This window comes from Nicotiana tomentosiformis, chromosome 5 (genome assembly GCF_000390325.3).
Source record: "Nicotiana tomentosiformis chromosome 5, ASM39032v3, whole genome shotgun sequence".
In the NCBI taxonomy this organism is placed as follows: Eukaryota; Viridiplantae; Streptophyta; class Magnoliopsida; order Solanales; family Solanaceae; genus Nicotiana; species Nicotiana tomentosiformis.
In genome coordinates, this window is record NC_090816.1 from 21,338,841 (window position 1) to 21,357,748 (window position 18,908).

An 18,908-nucleotide genomic window follows, 5' to 3' on the forward strand; every position below is an offset into this window, starting at 1 on the left:
ATTTATTGCAAATACCAAGTAAGTAAAATTATTCTTCAAAATTATTACTCATTGTTGTTAAAATTTATTTTGTTCATCATGAATAATTGGAGTACCATTACGTTGTCACTTTTCAATTTCATATAGAACTACTTCAAGTCTAAATTTTGTAGTAACGTTTATTTAAGGTAAATATTAATTGACTTTTTAAATATTATTCAAGGTAAAATTTTAATCAATTTTAAAGTCCTAAATTTTAGGTATCTAGTTTAAAGAAGGAAATATTTAATTTTAGGTATCTAGTTTTAAAGAAGGAAATATTTAATAACCAAATCTCAACAAATTTCTAGCTCCTAAATATTAGGAAAATATTTAAAATGACCATTTTATCTAGTATGAATTCTATGTTTAAAAGGTAAAAAAAGTGAACGACATTTTGTCAAGGGTTTTCGTGCTTTTAATATAAGTATAGATAGATTTGGACTCATTTTAAGCTAATGTTCAATAAATTAACCCCTTCAAGATTCTGATGTTCAATAAATTAACCACTTCAAGATTTTCCGTAATTTCTAGAAATCAAACACATATCTTTTTAACAAATTAAAGAAACTTTTATCTAATGCTGAACCTAATGTAGACATATAGCTCAGGATCAAGTCTTAGTCCCAATTTTTCTCTAAGTTAGAATGAATTCTAAAAGATTATTTACTTGAAGTTGCAGTGGGATAATAAGCGCCTTTCTATCCATAATCAAAAGTATTATGTTCTAGTCCTGAAAATAAAATCATATTTGCATTAAACACTTTATTTTAAGAGAAATTTTGTGGCGTGAATGTAAATTAGTGGAACCCAAAAATTGTATGTCAAAGTAGACATTGTTTGAAAATAAAAATAAAAATAAAAAATAAAAATAAAGCCAAGTATTCCTAGTCCTAGAGTGGCGGCAGTGGAAATGCATTCTTCAGCTTAACACGCGTTTATAGCAGCAGCCGATTGAACGTTGAATCGTTCCTTTTCTCTTCAAAAAATCCATCCATCTCATTCTCAGCTATTGGCGATGTCGCTCTAGGGTTTGAAACCCTAACCTCCTTCCTCCACTTCTCTCTCCTCGCAATTTTAGGTATCAGTTCACTCTTCTCCCATTCAATTTCCACTATTACATATCGATCTGTATTTTTCATTTTCACTTAATTCAGTTTCGCCGCTATTCTTCATTTCAGTATAATTTTTGTGTTACATTTATAATACTGTGTTACACCGCCTATGTGAACTTGACACCTGATAGCTTATAGTGTAGTTGATTCATTTACAATATGAGGTTTTAAATTTTGTATTAACGAAGCTGCTCGTTAAACATTTCTGTTTTTTTTTTCTTTTTCGGACAGATTTTCGTTCATTATAGGTTACAATTTTGGATTTAGCAGCAGTTAAATTGTTGTTTCAGGGAAAATGGACTGCTAAAATTTTAGTACATCTTTTAAGGGTTCGAACTTCTGCCGCAGACTAAAGCTTGGTGTTTTAAGTGGAGAAGGGTAGAGTGGCGGGGTCCATTATTTACCGAACCCTGCCCTGTCCCTCAGGTGTTTCTCGGTTAACAAAACAAAGAAAAAAATGGTACTGTTAGGGCTTTGGTTTGTAGCATAAATACACTGCTGAGTTTATTAAGTTGTACTAATTAATTTTTAATGTTGATTGATTGATTGAAAGTTCCTATAATCAAAAGATATTGAGTGAATGCATGTTGTTTGCTGTTTGGCTCAAATTACTCATTATAGTTTTTCTGTCTTTTTTCTAGGTTGTTATCGATGCATGATGATTGTTGTTAAGGTTTGAATTAGGTCAAGGGTTTGTTAAAAGATTCGAAGAGTTCATTTAGATTTCAGAACTTAAATCGCAGTAATGGCGTGGTTTAGAGCTGGGTCGAGTGTAGCAAAGCTTGCTATTAGAAGGGCTCTTTCGCAGGGTGGTTCTTACGTCCCAAGAACTCGCGTTCTTCCATCACAAGGTCGACTTTTTCACACCACAGTTTTCAGGCCGAAGGCACAAGCTGCTCCTGTCCCTAGACCAGTACCACTTTCTAAGTTGACTGACAGTTTCTTAGATGGAACGAGCAGCGTCTACCTTGAGGAGCTTCAGCGAGCCTGGGAGCAAGACCCAAATAGTGTTGACGAGTCATGGGATAACTTCTTTAGGAATTTTGTTGGACAAGCTGCCACGTCGCCTGGGATTTCAGGCCAGACGATCCAAGAGAGTATGCGTCTTCTGTTGCTCGTGAGAGCTTATCAGGTCAATGGTCACATGAAAGCGAAACTGGATCCATTAGGTTTGGAAGAGAGGGAAATTCCTGATGATTTGGATCCAGCATTATATGGGTTCACTGAAGCTGATCTTGATAGAGAGTTCTTCCTTGGTGTTTGGAGGATGTCTGGATTCTTGTCTGAGAATCGTCCCGTGCAAACTTTGAGGGCAATATTAACACGGCTTGAGCAGGCTTATTGTGGAAGCATTGGCTACGAGTACATGCATATTTCTGATCGTGATAAATGTAATTGGTTGAGAGAACGGATTGAAACCCCAACATCTATGGAGTACAATCGTGAGCGGCGTGAAGTTATTCTTGACCGGCTGATGTGGAGTACACAGTTTGAGAACTTCTTGGCCACAAAGTGGATGGCAGCCAAGAGATTTGGGCTTGAAGGTTGTGAGACCTTGATTCCTGGCATGAAGGAGATGTTTGACAGGGCAGCAGATCTTGGAGTTGAGAGCATAGTTATTGGGATGCCACATAGAGGAAGATTAAATGTTTTAGGTAATGTTGTTCGAAAGCCACTAAAGCAGATTTTCAGTGAGTTTAGCGGCGGCACAAAACCTGGGGATGAAGCTGGTTATGTGGGAACTGGTGATGTTAAGTATCACTTGGGAACTTCTTATGATCGGCCTACTAGGGGTGGGAAGAGAATTCATCTATCTTTGGTTGCAAATCCAAGCCACTTGGAAGCTGTGGATCCGGTTGTTATTGGAAAAACTAGAGCAAAGCAATATTATAGTAATGACGTGGATAGAACAAAGAACATGGGTATTTTGCTCCATGGTGATGGTAGTTTTGCAGGACAAGGTGTTGTCTATGAGACATTGCATCTGAGCGCTCTTCCAAATTACTCGACTGGTGGGACCATTCACATTGTGGTTAATAATCAAGTGGCGTTCACTACTGATCCAAGGGCTGGAAGATCATCTCAGTACTGTACTGACGTCGCAAAGGCTTTGAATGCTCCAATTTTCCATGTCAATGGTGATGATGTTGAGGCGGTTGCTCATGTGTGTGAACTTGCTGCAGAATGGCGCCAGAAATTCCACTCAGATGTTGTGGTTGATATTGTCTGTTATCGTCGTTTTGGACACAATGAAATTGATGAACCGTCCTTCACCCAGCCTAAAATGTATAAGGTTAGTTTCACTGAATTTTTTGTGTGCTTTATGCTTAACTATTGTTGAACTTAGATTTGGGGCACAAGTCACTCTGTTTACCTTTCTACTGTGAATTGTGACCAACTGCAAAAGAATCCATTTAGCTTCTGCTGGAAGCAATGGATCTTCTTATATTTTATATGACAACACTGATATCTTTATCATTTTATGTCTTGCAATAGATCATCAGAAATCATCCTTCATCGTTGGAGATCTATCAAAACAAACTCCTAAAATCCGGTCAGGTGACAAAAGATGACGTGGAAAAGATACATAACAAGATTAATAGAATACTTAATGAAGAGTTCGTTGCTAGTAAAGATTATGTCCCTCAAAAAAGAGATTGGCTTTCTGCCTTTTGGGCTGGGTTTAAGTCTCCTTCACAGCTTTCACGTGTTCGAAACACTGGGTATGCTTTTATCGGCCATTTAACTTCAAATGGTTTATTTCTAAGCTTGAATCATGAGACTCAAGATATGTGCCATTCTGCAGTGTCAAACCCGAGATCTTGAAGAATGTTGGGAAAGCAATCACAACGCTTCCAGATGATTTTAAGCCTCACAGGGCAGTGAAACGGATTTTTGATGATCGCCGAAAAATGATTGAGACAGGGGAGGGTGTTGACTGGGCAGTTGGAGAAGCACTTGCTTTTGCAACATTGCTTGTGGAAGGTAATCATGTTAGGTTGAGTGGTCAGGATGTTGAGAGAGGAACTTTCAGTCACAGACATTCTGTTCTTCATGATCAGGAGACAGGGGTACAGTACTGTCCTCTTGATCATGTTATGATGAACCAAAATGAAGAGATGTTCACCGTGAGCAACAGGTATGTTCTGATAGCTGTTTTTTTTCCTAACCCAGTTTACGAGGTTGCATTCTTGAGGTATTTTATCTTTAGTATGCCAGCTTTCGCTGGATATTTTTTTCTATTTGTTAGGATATTGAATTTCCATTTGATCTCTGCTGAATGATGCTAGTCTTCAGTGGGCAGATTCCCTCAGTCGTGTAAATATACTTCCGACTGCCTATCAGAATATGCCTAACTTGATCCTCGATTTTGTCAGTGAAAGCTTTTCTGTCTAAGAACTTGGATCAACTTACTGAAAAGTTCACATTTGATATCCAGCTCACTTTAGGAGCAAATATTTATTTATGTGTGTGTGTGTGTCTTACATCACTTCTCAATTCTTGGTTTCTGTTATGAGAAGCTTTCTTCTGCTGTAAAGTATGTCTTGTTTCGTCCTGATCTAGTCATTCATGTTTGTCTTACGTCCCTTCTCAAGTCTTGGTTTCTCTTATGAGAAGCTTTCTTCTGCTGTAAAGTATGCCTTGTTCCCTCTCTGAGGAACCAGGAAGTTGATACTCTTGGAGAATTATTATGTCTTTGGAGTGGGAGGCTTTTGTTATTTTTTCATGAATATGATTAGTTCCAAACTTCCAGTCCATCTGTAGAGTAACTTGTGGTTGTGGATTATTTTGTTTATCGAATGTGGTTTTTATCAACAATATCTAATATACGATCCTTAAGATCAATATATAATTCTGTATTCACTCTTATTCCTATGCAGCTCCCTTTCAGAGTTTGGTGTTCTGGGATTTGAATTGGGTTATTCAATGGAAAACCCAAATTCATTGGTACTTTGGGAAGCACAATTTGGTGATTTCGCCAATGGAGCTCAAGTAATATTTGACCAGTTTGTGAGCAGTGGAGAGGCGAAGTGGTTGCGCCAGTCTGGGTTGGTTGTGCTTTTGCCACATGGTTATGATGGCCAGGGTCCTGAGCATTCAAGTGGACGTTTGGAACGTTTCCTCCAGGTGCATAGCTATTTTTCACATTAATAGAAGCTGCATTTCTGATATTTAGGAAGTTTCTCTTTCCATTTTGGCTAAGGAGCATTTACCAAGTCATGAAATATGAATATGATATGACATGGTTGAAAGAAGAGAAAAAATACAAGAGGTTGGAACCATGTGATTCCATGCATGGGATTGTTCCTAGAAGTGTGCTAGGTTTATATAGAATATAAGGTCCAGCTTATGTATTACAGTGAAGTGAACAATTTTATTTTTCAAAAGTGTTATCTAATGGTGATGTCTTGTCTTCCTTTAGAGTCCCGCATCTTCTACTTTCAGGGTTATGAGAATGAGGTTGGTCAAATTCTCCATTGACTGGCTACATGTTGGTTAACCATTGAATCAATTGAATCTATATTTGCATGGTCCAAGATGGTTTTGGGTTCGTTTTTTTTGTTTCTTCACTTTTTTCTCCAATAAATGGGTTATGCTTATCACTAGATCTGGGAGGCATTATGAAAGTTGTGTTCCTTTGATTGCTTCAACAAAGTATGATTACCTTTGTTTTTTGCTCAACCTAATGAGATGATTTTCCATGGCAGATGAGTGATGACAACCCATTTGTTATCCCGGAGATGGAACCTACACTACGAAAGCAGATTCAGGAATGTAATTGGCAGGTGGTTAATGTAACAACTCCTGCAAATTATTTCCATGTTTTGCGGCGTCAAGTAAGTGCCACTCTTGAGCTTGTTAATAATTTTAAACTTTTGCGCCTTTTATTTTCTCATGTGTAGTTCCTCCTCAGATTCACAGAGATTTCCGTAAGCCTCTCATTGTGATGGCCCCAAAGAACTTGCTTCGTCACAAAGAGTGCAAGTCAAATCTATCTGAGTTCGACGATGTCCAAGGCCACCCAGGTTTCGACAAACAAGGTACCAGGTTTAAGCGCCTGATAAAAGATCAGAATGACCACTCAGATCTTGAAGAGGGTATCGGGCGGCTGGTCCTTTGCTCAGGAAAGGTGTGTAACATACTTCTTTCATTTGATCTGATTCCATTTTTATCTATTATGTTTATCCTAGGTTTGTGCCATGCAATTTTAAACACATTACTGATGAAGGATTAGTTAAAAGCACCTCTTTCCTCTCTCACTATGCAGATATAAACATCTTTAGATGGCAAATAGCATATTAGGCCAAAAAACACAATATATTCAAAAACATGATAAAAACCAAATAAGGTTCAATGTATCAAAGCTCGAATTCTGGTTATCCCTAGCGGAGTCGCCAGAGTTGTGACACCCCTTTTATACCCCCAACCCCGTTACAAAGGTTAAGTTAAAAGAGTTTTTCCAATTAAAGTGATGTTTTGGATGGGGATCATTTTATTTATCTTGGATTACACTGTTCTTTTCTCCCCACAAGTTTGTAGAGCTAAATTATTTTTTCATGCCTCTTCACAGATCTATTATGAGCTTGACGAGGAAAGAAAGAAAGCCGATGGGAAAGATGTTGCTATCTGTCGGGTGGAACAGCTTTGTCCTTTCCCATACGACCTTATCCAGCGTGAATTGAAGCGATATCCAAGTATGACCTCTGAAATATTTGGGCTACCTATTGCTCATGAAATTAAATGAAAATCTATTTGTGTATGTTTATCCAGAAATTGCATTTTCATATCTTAGATGAAAGCACACAGCATGCCAAACCAGCATCCCTGAAAATGACTGCATGCATACCTCTGTGCCAGGACTTTCTCATATGGAGAAAGAGAAACCAAATGTCATTTGACCTTCTGTTAGAGTTAGTAATGCGTTGGCACTAAAATCTGGTGATAACTAATTCAAACTTTTTCATATTTTCAGATGCAGAGATAGTTTGGTGCCAAGAGGAGCCGATGAACATGGGTGCTTTCCATTACATTGCACCACGCCTTTCTACTGCCATGAAGTCACTAGGCAGAGGTAACATGGATGACATCAAGTATGTCGGTCGTGCTCCTTCTGCCGCCACAGCCACTGGGTTCTACCAAGTTCATGTGAAAGAGCAGTCTGAGCTTGTGCAGAAAGCCTTGCAGCGTGATCCCGTTAACAATCCGTTCTGAAGCTGAAGCGTTCACGTATCCATATAGCACTAGCCTCCAAAACTGATGCGACAATAGAATGTTTACTTTTCTCTGTGCCTGGTAATGAGAGTTTCAGTTGTTTGGAAATAAGGCCGTTTTGTTTGTGCTTCTTTTCAGTTGGTTAAACAATTTTACTGATGCTTTCACATGTATACGTTTTCAGTTAGTAACAATTTTGATCAGTAAACTCACGGCTCCATCCTAGTTCTTTCTTTCCTTTGAAGGTACTTGATCTCGTCTCTTTTTCCCTTCAGACAAACGGCTTCCTGGGTTGTGCGCGCGTGTTTTTATGTCCCGCCCTCTTTGAGATATCCACTAAATAAAGGGAAAAAGCCAAAACTAAAAAAAGTTGGTGGGTGGGTGGATTGATAGGGTTGTACATAAGAATCATATTTCATATGAAATGATTCGTATATTCACAAAAATAGAGAAAAACAAAAACGAAAAAAAGAGATGGTGGGATTGCCCCCCTCCGGGGGGTGGGGGGTACTTAAGAATGTCCCAAATTCAATAAGTAAATAGAGAGAAAAAAACTAAGAAAGTACGTAGTAAGAGAAAATGTTTAGTGGTGAAAAGTTCCCACATTGGCTGAGGCGGAAGAAAGCAAGGAGCTGGAGTACTATAAATATATGAGAGGGAACAACAAACAACATACTTACCTGGACGGGGTCAATGGGCGATCAAGAAAACCCCTGGCCTAGGTTGGTGACCTCCATTGCACTTTGGAGGGGTGCCTATTTAAGTTCGACCCAAGAGGTTGAACCTATGTTATAATTTGTGGCAGTGGGGGCCTGTTCGTGCGGATATCAAAATCTTTGATCTTAGGCTTGTATTGTGTTTTGGGCCAATGAAAGATGAGATAATTGATCACATATCTTCTGAACAAATAAAAATAGTATTAGGTGGTATCTAAAATGTAGATTTTGATTTACTTTCATTTTTAGATCAAGATGACAATTTGTTCTGGGTCGAAACTATAAATTGCAGGAAACTAAATTTTAGCCAAATGAATTGCAACTGTAAAACCTAACAGGATTTAGAACAAAATCCGAAACTGGTTCAGAATAATGGGAAAAATAATCAAATAGGATTAATACCTACTCGTATTCATTGCTCCGCGATTCAACTAAGAGATTATATTGATAAATATGTTTTGGTAATTACCCTACTATAAGTGAATGACACATTCAGCCCCTCTTTGGATGGAGAAGTAGTTTTTTTTAGAGATTTCAAATTACAAACCCTCGCCTATTGTGCTCCAATTCCAGACGCCAGTGCTTCTCTTTCGGGCCCAGTGGTTAACATGGCAAGGGAGTACATTAACCGATGGAGTATATGATTCAAGTGAACCTAACATTTTGGTAAAAACGAGTTCGGTAGAATTCTTTAGTTTTGGCTTTAAACATTTATATTTTTATTAAAAATTTATTTAATATGTATAAATAATTTATCCAGAACGTAGTAACCTGTCTTGTTTATAATTCGAAACCCATAAACTCAAAATTTATACTTCTCATCGGTAGATACTAAGTGTAGATATATTTGAAAAGTCACTTTTCACCAAATGTCAGCAATTATAAAATTTCAAACCCAGAATTTCAAAAGTTAATAAATTTAGTATTAAGAATCTTAGAAGTTGAACCGATTAAGTTTAAATCCTAGATTCACTTCCAACTAAAAATGATCTTTGTTGGAATTTATTCATTTTATTTAATTTCTTGTATCTTGGAAAAAGTTGTACATTATTATTTACCAAGTAGATTTAGTGTCACAAGTAGTAGGTTGAAGGCTTTAGTTGAGATGATGTAGCAACATAATGGATCAGTTGGTATTTTCTAATTTTGCATGTTCATTAACTTCTCTGCCTATATAATAAGTTGAGTTTTGTTCAATTACATAATAGTTCTACAGAACTAAAGTATTGACTTCAATCAAATCATTTGCTTTCCTATACTAATTAGTTTTTCTAACCAACCGCCCCAATGATAGAGCTAGAAAGTCTCATTTTTATTATAATCTTCACAACAAAGTCAATATTCATTAAAAGTCCTACTACTATTGTGAGAAATATTAAATTATGTGTAAATATAAAAGGAAAAAATTATTCTGAAAAATGTTCAGCTGAAAGATAAGACATTGTACTTTTCATACTTCATTTTCTTTTGCCTCTTGGTACTCTCCAAAGGGAAAAAGTAACAAACTAAAATATATTCCATCCGTTTCAAAAATATTGACATTATTTCCTTGTTAGTCAATTTTAAGAAAATTGACATCTTTCAATATTTCCTTAATAAAAAGTATTTATGACCACACAAATGTTATGGCAGTTTTAAGATCACAAATTTCAACAGTTTTACGGTCACACGAATAAAATTGTGTCCTGGTCATTATTACGTAGGAAGAGCTAAGTAGAGATCATTGTCAAGTTGCTTCTTGAAGATTCAAAGCATAATAAATTTGAAAAATACAAACGTTTAATATATTGACTAAGTACTCTACTTGAGATCAACTCAATGTATCTTATCTAAGCTTTTAAAAACTAACAAAAATCTATGGCAATGACTTGTCATTTTGCTAAGGTTTGTTCTTGGCGTTATCAATATTATTAGTCAAAGCACCTACCTATTTGATGAAAAGACGAACAAAGTTTTGTCACTGAATTAAGCTAAGTTGAAACAGTGTATGTAGTCTGAAAATGATTTTGGAACATAGACACAATCTTTAATTCCTATTAATAATGTAAGGACAAAACTGTTGTACACAACTGCACGGAATAGGATTCAATTAATTTGTAAACACTGAGGGATCATCTGATTATAGGGATTAGAAAAATTATTTTTTGCTATAGAATTTAGGATTATTCTATTCCACATGTGGTTGGATTTTTGTTTTCGATATAATCAATATCAATATTATTTTATACCACAATTGTAGTATTATTTCAGATGAGATTTAATATGGATTTCTAATACCGGGATTAATAATCCTTGGATAAAAACACCTAAAATCCCCCCAAAATCGTTAATTCCCTTTTTCTTTTTTCTTGTTTACTTTTAAAAATAAAGGTAATATTGTAAGCAAAACCAGAGGCGGATCCAAGATTTAAACTCTATGGATTCAACCTTTAAGGTTCTTACCAACGAACTCATTATATCCTTAAAGTTATGGGTTCATATTCATAATTTATTGAGAATCTAGTGATTTTTTGCATATAAATTTGTACTCCACGTCGAAAGTTATGAGTTCAATTGAACTCGATGTTATAGGATTACATACGCCCCTGAGCAAAACTGTATCCAACTTAAAATTAAATACATATCTTTCGTGCATAAATGTGTACGAACCAAACAACCCTTCATAGTATAAAATATTTTCACTATCAATGCAAATTTCACTTAGATATACATTCATATAGTATATTAGGAAGACCCTTTAATATATATATATATATATATCCGATAGTGTAAAAAGTTAGAAAGATCTAGCAAGATAGAGTAGTATTTTTTCCTTACAACTCACCATCATGTGGATACGACTTTGTCACAGTTATCTCAAGACTTCGATTATGTATACTTATCCAAACTTGTGTTATTAAAAGGGGTTTGCCAATTAATGAAAAGCTTTTTCGAGAAATGTAATTAAGGAAAACTTTGTGGAAACAAAACAAGATTCGATAGTTGTTGATCTATTGAAGTTTTATGAGTACTTTGTGAGTGTTCTCAAACAGTTTCTTTTTTGTTTGTGGAAGGTTTTACCAAAATAAATATTTCTGGAAATATAAGGTGCATGTGAATTAAAATTTTCGTGGAATTAAGAATAGGATATTTGTTGACAAATTGTAGAAGAATATAGTCTATAATCTAGAAGGCTAATCGGGTAAAAATTTCTTCAAATAATATCTAAAATGGAAGACCACAAAATAAAAGCACAAAAATCTCGGAAATTATTGAGGGTAACTACCACTTATGTGACCTTTTATTCCCCCCCTCCCAAATCTCTATGCGCGTGCACACACATACATACTTCTAATTAGGGGTGTTCGTCGGTCGATACGGTACGGTATTTAGATATTTTAGTTCGATAATTTCGATATTTTCGGTATTCGATTTCTTAAAATGCAATACCAATACCGTACCTAATTAAATTCGGTATGGTTCGGTTTTTCTCCTTTCAGTTTCGGTTTATTCGGTTTGGTAACTTCGATTTATTCGGTTTGAATATTAACTAGTGCATGGAATCATAGATGGTAACATTATAAATTAAAGTACTCAAAAGTACAAAACTAAAAATATTTGTTGACAAAAATTTTGTCCAAAACTAGCAAATATCAACCCAGAGAGAGAAATTTTTACATAAAAGAATATATTTGATCATTAGAAATATCTTGTTACTTGCTTAGAGTTAATTGATGAACTTAGAGAAAAAAGAAAAGTAAAATTTTATATTTTTATATTTATGTTATAATTAATAATATGTGTATTGTGTAATATAATATATATTTCGGTACGGTATTGGTATTTCAGTATTTTATTTTAAAATACCAAATACCATACCTAATACCAATATTTTTTAAAACTTAAACTAAATACCATACCGAATACCAAAATATCGAATACTAAATACCAAAATTTTCGATTTCGGTAAGGTAATTCGGTATTTATCAAATTATGTACAACCCTACTTCTAATACCTATATCTTTGAATGTTTTTTGATTTTCCACCGATATTGGGTATTCATATTAGATCCAACTAATCTGGATAAGGTTCATTAAATGAAAAAAAACACTCTCTGTCAAGATTTTTTTTATTTTCAAGGCTCGAACCGAAATCTCTGTTAAGAGTAGTTATATTATCTATCTCATCACAACCGTCACCAATGCAAAGGACCAAATATGTCAAAGTATATATCGTTGAATGTCAATATATAAATTCAATGATGTTAGGGTGGCGAGTTGTTGTCCTTATAAAAGATCAACACAATTACGAAAAGGACCGTTGTAATGGTTTTCTCTTCAGTCTAGTTTCTGTTACACTAATTCATAAGTCAAGAGATAGGAAGAAGTTGGTACAAATAAAAAGTGTTCATATTAGTTGACTACTAGCCTTCCCGTAGTTGTTTAATTGGTATTTTCTTGTTAAACTTGATGTATTTTTTGTTTACTCATTCATATTCAAAACACACTCAGTCGACTAATATAAATTTGTACTGGGTACAACTATTAAAGGTGTAAAACACGCCCTATCAAAAGATTTTCTGTTTGAGCGTCCTGAAACTTAATCGAGATATATATCCGAACTATATACCTAACCAAATTTTTTGGTACTTAAATATGAATTTATGCTCCACGATCAAAATATTAAAGTTCAGATAGACTCACAATTTTAAAAATATAATGGTTCAATTCTAAAAATCTTGAATATTGAATCCATTACGCTTAAATCCTATATCTGCTGCAGCTGCTGATTAGAGACATATCTAGAATTTTACTTTGATGAGTTCAATCTTTATATTTTTACCATTAAACTCATCACACAACGTAGTATTTATTGAAATTTGGTGATCTTTTACATATATCGAAGTCCGTATTAAAATTAATGGGTTCAGTTGAACCGTACTCGAATAGCTACATCCGCCCCCGCCTGCTGCCAAGTAGTATTTGAATAAATATTACGTACAATTATTCAACAAAGAAATACTCCAGAGAAGTGTAAAGAAATGCATATCTGTCCTAACAAAATACAACTATATTTTTTTACTATTGTCAACTGATGACTTTTAAATAAAATCCAGTTGTACGAACAAGTACATATTGTTTTTACTTACGACCTTCTAGATTTAGACAAGTCCAAAGTTTCCCATAAAGTGCATGTCTGACTCACTAACATCTATCTTAATAAGGTTATGTTTTAGTAGATATATATATATATATATATATATATATATATATATATATATATATATATATATATGAAAGTTTCTCCGAAGTTTCGTAATGCAGATAAACTTGAACGAGAATACCGTTTTGTTTTTTCAAAAATCAATTGTTTATTTTCTTCTGAAAATTATAAAATATAGCACAGAATAAAATAGATAAATGTGAATGGCTCAAGAGTATCAAAATATCATCATTAACGTCATATTATTGATTTAGTAAATTGGGTCAAACAAGTATATGATGTAGTGTGAACAATTAAGGCTAGCTGTAATTAACCTATGGTACACATGCGATGAATGTTGAACGCGATTAGCACACGAAGTTCAGTCAATTAATTAATTAATTAATTATTTAATAATATTTACCCGAAAAATCGGATAACGTTAAATTTAGATATGGTTCTAAGGGTATACAAATTTCTTTGATACAAAATGATAATATAGGTATTTTTTGCTATGAAATGGGAATGATGGACGGGAAAACTGAAAAATATAAAAAGAACAAGCACAATGAAATCTTAATGTATCTTGGAGGATCCCTCTCTATTGCAGTCTATCTCCCTTTTTATAGTAGAGGATCATTACTTTATCTATAACAACATAATAAAATAATACATATAGTGGAGAACCCACGATGGTTTGTCTCTCCCTTGATTCTCGCCAAGATTCTCTCCCTTGGTGCGGTTGTAACGGCTCTTGTCTGCGAGCTTGGCACTGACTCGAGCTCGGTGCTAGATCGAATCCCCAGTTTTAGTTTGAGCTCGGTTCTGCCTTGGAGCATCGATATTCGGGGCCTGTGTCGATCGGTGTTGCCCCGTAGTCCGATTCGGACACGGGTTCGATAATGATATCGAGTTTTGCCATTGATTGGTCTTATAGCTCGAAGCTCGACATCTCTACTTCAGAATTCGTTCGAGCTTGCCATGTGGATACCCTTCAGTTGAAACGTCATTGTCTCGACCGGTCTTTATGACTGAGAATCGGTTTTGACCGTACACAGATAGTCCCCTCGTTTCTCGGAAAGGATGTGGCGAGGAACGATATGATTTTCCTGCGGCTCGATCAAATTTATGCCGACGTTTCTATCGAACCCGATCTCGACGTATGTGATAGCTGTCCCATCGACTCGATTTTACCGAGGCATTTAATGTGTGTCAGATGGTGGTCAGCCACCGCTGATACCGAACTGTCAAGCCTTAGTCTATAAATAGTCTTTCCACACAACTTTTACCACTTTTGCGCCTTCTCTTCTTCCAAACTTTCCTATTTATCCTCTTTACTTCGCTGCTACGGGGCCGTCCATACCAGAATTTTGGTGCTGTCTATTTCTTCCTTTGCACTCTTTCCTATCATATCAATGGCGAAAACTTCCAAAACCGTACCTGAGAAGGAAAAAGCCTCTTCCTCACGACCGTCTGATGATAAGGCGTCGGTGGAGCCATCAATTCATGACTATGTTCCTGGCCCGTGTATTTTGAAAACTGATTTTAAGGTGGAGAACCCTTCCTCCGTTCCGGGTCGATGCGAACACATATTGATGTATACATGCTCTATAACGGAGGATCACCTCGAGGACGTCCGAAAAGACTGCAACTGGGGTTCCGAGGTCGTGTTGCAAATTCCGTCTTCCGATGAGGATGTTACCACTTACGTGGAGGGTTTTTTTAAGTGTTTACACTTATCCCTTCACACTGGGACCCGTCGACCCAGTGATTATTGATTTCTGCAAAAGGTATCAAGTTACCCTCGGCCAAATCCATCCTTCTTTATGGCGTATAGTGATCTTATTGTGCTTCTTCTCTATCAAAGCCGGGGGGTTGGATTTTTCTCTGAACCATCTCATACGAATGTATCGGCCTCAGATCTTTCACGGACTAATCAGACTTCATCGTCGGGCATCGAAGGCATTGATGTCGAGCATCGATGAAGACAAGGATCGAGGTTGGATGGGTCGTTATATCCGAGTGAGGACCCGTGATCTCATTCCTGAGGAGAAGATGCCGTTCCCTGAAGAATGGAATTTTGACCGTAAGTGATTTTTGTTCACTTTTCAGGTGCTTTTTCGATTTTTTCTGATGTCCTTCCCTGATGTTCAGCTGCCCCTTAGATGCCACAAGCGGTGCCCGACCTCGAGGACTGGGTTCGAAAGTTGGCCTCGACCTCCTCTTATGCCGAGCGCGCTTGGCGTGATTTGGCAAAAGGCAAATGGGAGGCCAAGAACCATGGTGAGGTTTGCTTCTTGTTTCCTTCGAAGTATTCTTTGCGTTCTATTCGTTACCGATTTCCTCTTGTGCAGGCGTAACCAGGGATGCCGCTTTGAGGCCTTCGAGCGGCGAAGAAGGAAACAAGTCCCTGGTCCCTAAACAGGGGGAAGATAAGAAGCGAAAAGCTTCCTCTCGGTTAGAGGACCCCAAGCCCAAAACTCGCAGGGTGAAGAGAAAAAGAATTGCCCTTTCGATTGATTCGGTCCAACGACTGAGAGAAGAAGAAGAAGAAAATAGCTCCTCGGCTTTGGTAGTCCGGTCTACGGATGCCATCGAGGTTGCCAGAGCTCCCGAGCCGATGACGGCTGTGCCTTTCGGGGTTGTTTCCGAAGACCAAAATCTCGACCGGAGTACTCCGAGCGATTTGCTCAGGGCTATGACAATGGGTGATTCGCCTTCTCTTCCATCTTTTTCTGAGGAGGCGCTGAAGGAAGCTCGAGAATTGAAGACTCCCGATATCGGCACAGGCTCTGGTGCAGGTGATCCTTTTAGGGATTGTTTTACTAGAGTCGACGATGGTTCCGATATCGGTGACGCTTCTCTTTTATTAGAGGAGGCTCAGCATTTCATTACTCGGGTTATGATTCTTCCATACTTGGTTTCTTTGTTCTTTTCCATACTTGACTCGTGTTTCTTACTGTGCAGGCCATTAGTAGGTTTCGAGTCGATCTTAGCCAGTGTGAGGCCGAGCTCCGGAAGGTCTCAGGTGAGAGAGATGCCATGCGGCTTCTTTGCAGCCAAAAGGACGAGGCTATAAAGGACCTCCAAGCGAATTTGGCTAAGGTCCATGAAGAAGGGGTCGATCTCGATAAGCAGGCGAGCCTCATTCTGTTAAAGTATGGTTCTGACTCAACCGTGGAAGTTAACCCTTCATTGTCTCAGTTATAGCAAAATATCGAAAAGATCGGGTTACTTCGAGAAGAAGTCGATCAAATCCGAGCTGAATGCAATCGGTGAAAGGAGACCCTCGACCGCCTGGCAGCGGAAAAAGAAACCATCTTAACAAAATTATTATCGGCCGACGTTCAACTTCGAAGTGTCAAGCAAAAGGGGTCGGTTCAAGCTAAGAAGATTGAGGAGCTTGAAACACGACTTGCTGAGGCTAAGGCGGAGGTTGAATCGTCGAAAGTCTTGGCGGATAAGTCTATTGCTCTATATCGGGCTGATGCTGAGGCTACTCAGATGGAGGCCCGAGCAGCAGCGAAGGTCGCCGATACTCGAGTTCATTGGGTTGCCGAACTTACCGAAGAGGTAAAAAAGGCAAAATAGCTCGAAGCGGAAGCTGAAGCCTTGGCTTCTGATGATGATGATGATGATGATGATGGTAGCGAAAGCGGATCCGAGGATGGGGAAGAGCTCGACCAGGAAGCTTAGTTTCTAATTCTTCATGGTTGTACATTAATCTCGTAGGCAATTTTCGTATATATATGTATAATCAGGTCGACTTGTTTTTGTTTTGTGAAGACTTTTAATCGAATGTTGACCTTGTAGTCTCTGTGATCAATCAGATTTGTAGCCCCTGGGTTTGCTTGTTGAGTCGATAATTCAGACTTTGAAGGAACATAATCCGTAGATGTAAAAAGTAGCTTATTAGTCGTCGAGTGAATGTTTGGAACTTGAAATATTGTAGCCCGTAGGCGTAATGGTCGAGTGCGTGCTTGCTCGAACTTGAGATAAAGGTAGCCCGTAGGCTTAATATTCGAGTGATTATTTCGAACTCGGAATGTAAGTAACTCGTAGGCTTAATAGTCGAGTGAGTGCTTGCTCGAACTCGGAATAATAGTAGCCCGTAGGCTTTAATAGTCGAGTGAATATTTCGAACTCGAAATGTAAGTAGCCCGTAGGCATTGTAGAGTGAGTGCTTGCTCGAACTTGGAATAACAGTAGCCCGTAGGCTTAATAGTCGAGTGAATGTTTCGAACTTGAAATGTAAGTAGCCCGTAGGCATCGTAGAGTGAGTGCTCTGTTCGAACTCGGAATAACAGTAGCTCGTAGGCTTAATAGTCGAGTGAATGTTTCGAACTCGAAATGTAAGTAGCTTGTAGGCTTAATGGTAGAGTGAGTGCTTTGCTCGAACTTGGAATAACAGTAGCCCGTAGGCTTGATAGTTGAGTGAATCTTAATTCTGGTTCCACAATAAATCTCAAGTCATTGTACATGTGTTTATGTTTGGGCCGATCTATATGAGCATGGTTCATTTTGACCATTTGGCTCTTACAATTTTTCATGTTGGAACCTTGTTGTGAGATGACTTTTTTGCATCTGAACTCGATGTATTTGAGGGCCCTAATGCTCCCCCGGTATTCGAGGTTTGTCGGAAAGAGGCCTCGGATATTGTTGAAAGTGCAGCACGATTGATGGTTTACTCATTAAAAACCTTGCCGAAAAACCCATTTGGGAAAAAACCGGTCTAAGGGAAAAAGAGTGCAACGCGTGCTCTTGATTGAAAGATCTTCTTCAGCTCTTGTTCGGACTTCTGCATGGGTTAGTTAGATGAATATGGAAAGGTCGTACCTTAGCAGTAGTACTATTTTAGATGTGATACATTCCAACTGCTTGATAGCTGTTTGCCGTTTATGATGCCAAGCCTGTATGATCCTTTTCCAACGTTCTCGAGCACCTGGTATGGTCCTTCCCAATTTGGTCCTAATTTTCCTTCGTTTGGATTTCGAGTATTGATGGTGACTTTTCTTAACACTAAGTCTCCGGGCTTGAAATGACGAAGTTTAGTTCTTCGATTATAGTACCTTTCGATTCATTGCTTTTGGGCAGCTAATCGGATGAGGGCAGCTTCTCGTCCTTCGTCCGATAATTCAAGGCTGGTGTTCATAGCCTCGTTATTTGATTCTTCCGTCATGAATCAAAATCTGGGACTAGGTTCACCGACTTCGACTGGTATCAATGCTTAGGAACCATATACTAAGGAGAATGGGGTCGCCCCCGTACTGGATTTTGACGTTGTTCGGTATGCCCATAGCACTTCGGGCAGGATTTCTCTCCATTTTTCCTTCGCGTCGTTCAATCTCTTCTTCAGGTTTTGAAGAATAGTCTTGTTCGTTGATTCGGCCTGACCGTTCCCACTGGGGTGGTATGGTGTTGATAATATCCTTCTTATTTTGTGATCTTCGAGGAATTTCGTGATTTTGCTGCCAACGAATTGCTTCCCATTGTCGCACACTATTTCGGCGGGTATCCCGAATCGGCATATGATATGATCCCAAATAAAGTCTATAACTTCTTTCTCTCTTATTTTCTCGAATGCCTGCGCTTCAACCCACTTAGAAAAATAGTCAGTCATAAATAAAATAAATTTGGCTTTACCTGGGGTCGACGGCAGAGGGC

The 18,908-nt window shown here is 37.6% G+C and overlaps 1 protein-coding gene and 1 non-coding gene across 2 annotated transcripts; both read left to right on the forward strand.

Moving 5' to 3' along the window:
- The first annotated feature begins 906 nt into the window (after window positions 1-906).
- On the forward strand, window positions 907-7,554 carry LOC104095375 (uncharacterized). Its single transcript, XM_009601499.4, has 9 exons — window positions 907-1,099; window positions 1,775-3,426; window positions 3,630-3,856; window positions 3,940-4,272; window positions 5,015-5,261; window positions 5,843-5,971; window positions 6,049-6,264; window positions 6,706-6,829; window positions 7,108-7,554. Exons 2-9 carry the CDS (start codon window positions 1,879-1,881, stop codon window positions 7,344-7,346), a joined length of 3,063 nt encoding a protein of 1,020 aa, XP_009599794.1. The 5' UTR covers window positions 907-1,099; window positions 1,775-1,878; the 3' UTR covers window positions 7,347-7,554.
- Window positions 7,555-8,018: 464 nt separating this feature from the next.
- Window positions 8,019-8,177, forward strand: LOC117276565 (U1 spliceosomal RNA). Its single transcript, XR_004506827.1, has one exon. It is a non-coding gene; the product is annotated as a U1 spliceosomal RNA (small nuclear RNA).
- Window positions 8,178-18,908: the final 10,731 nt, after the last annotated feature.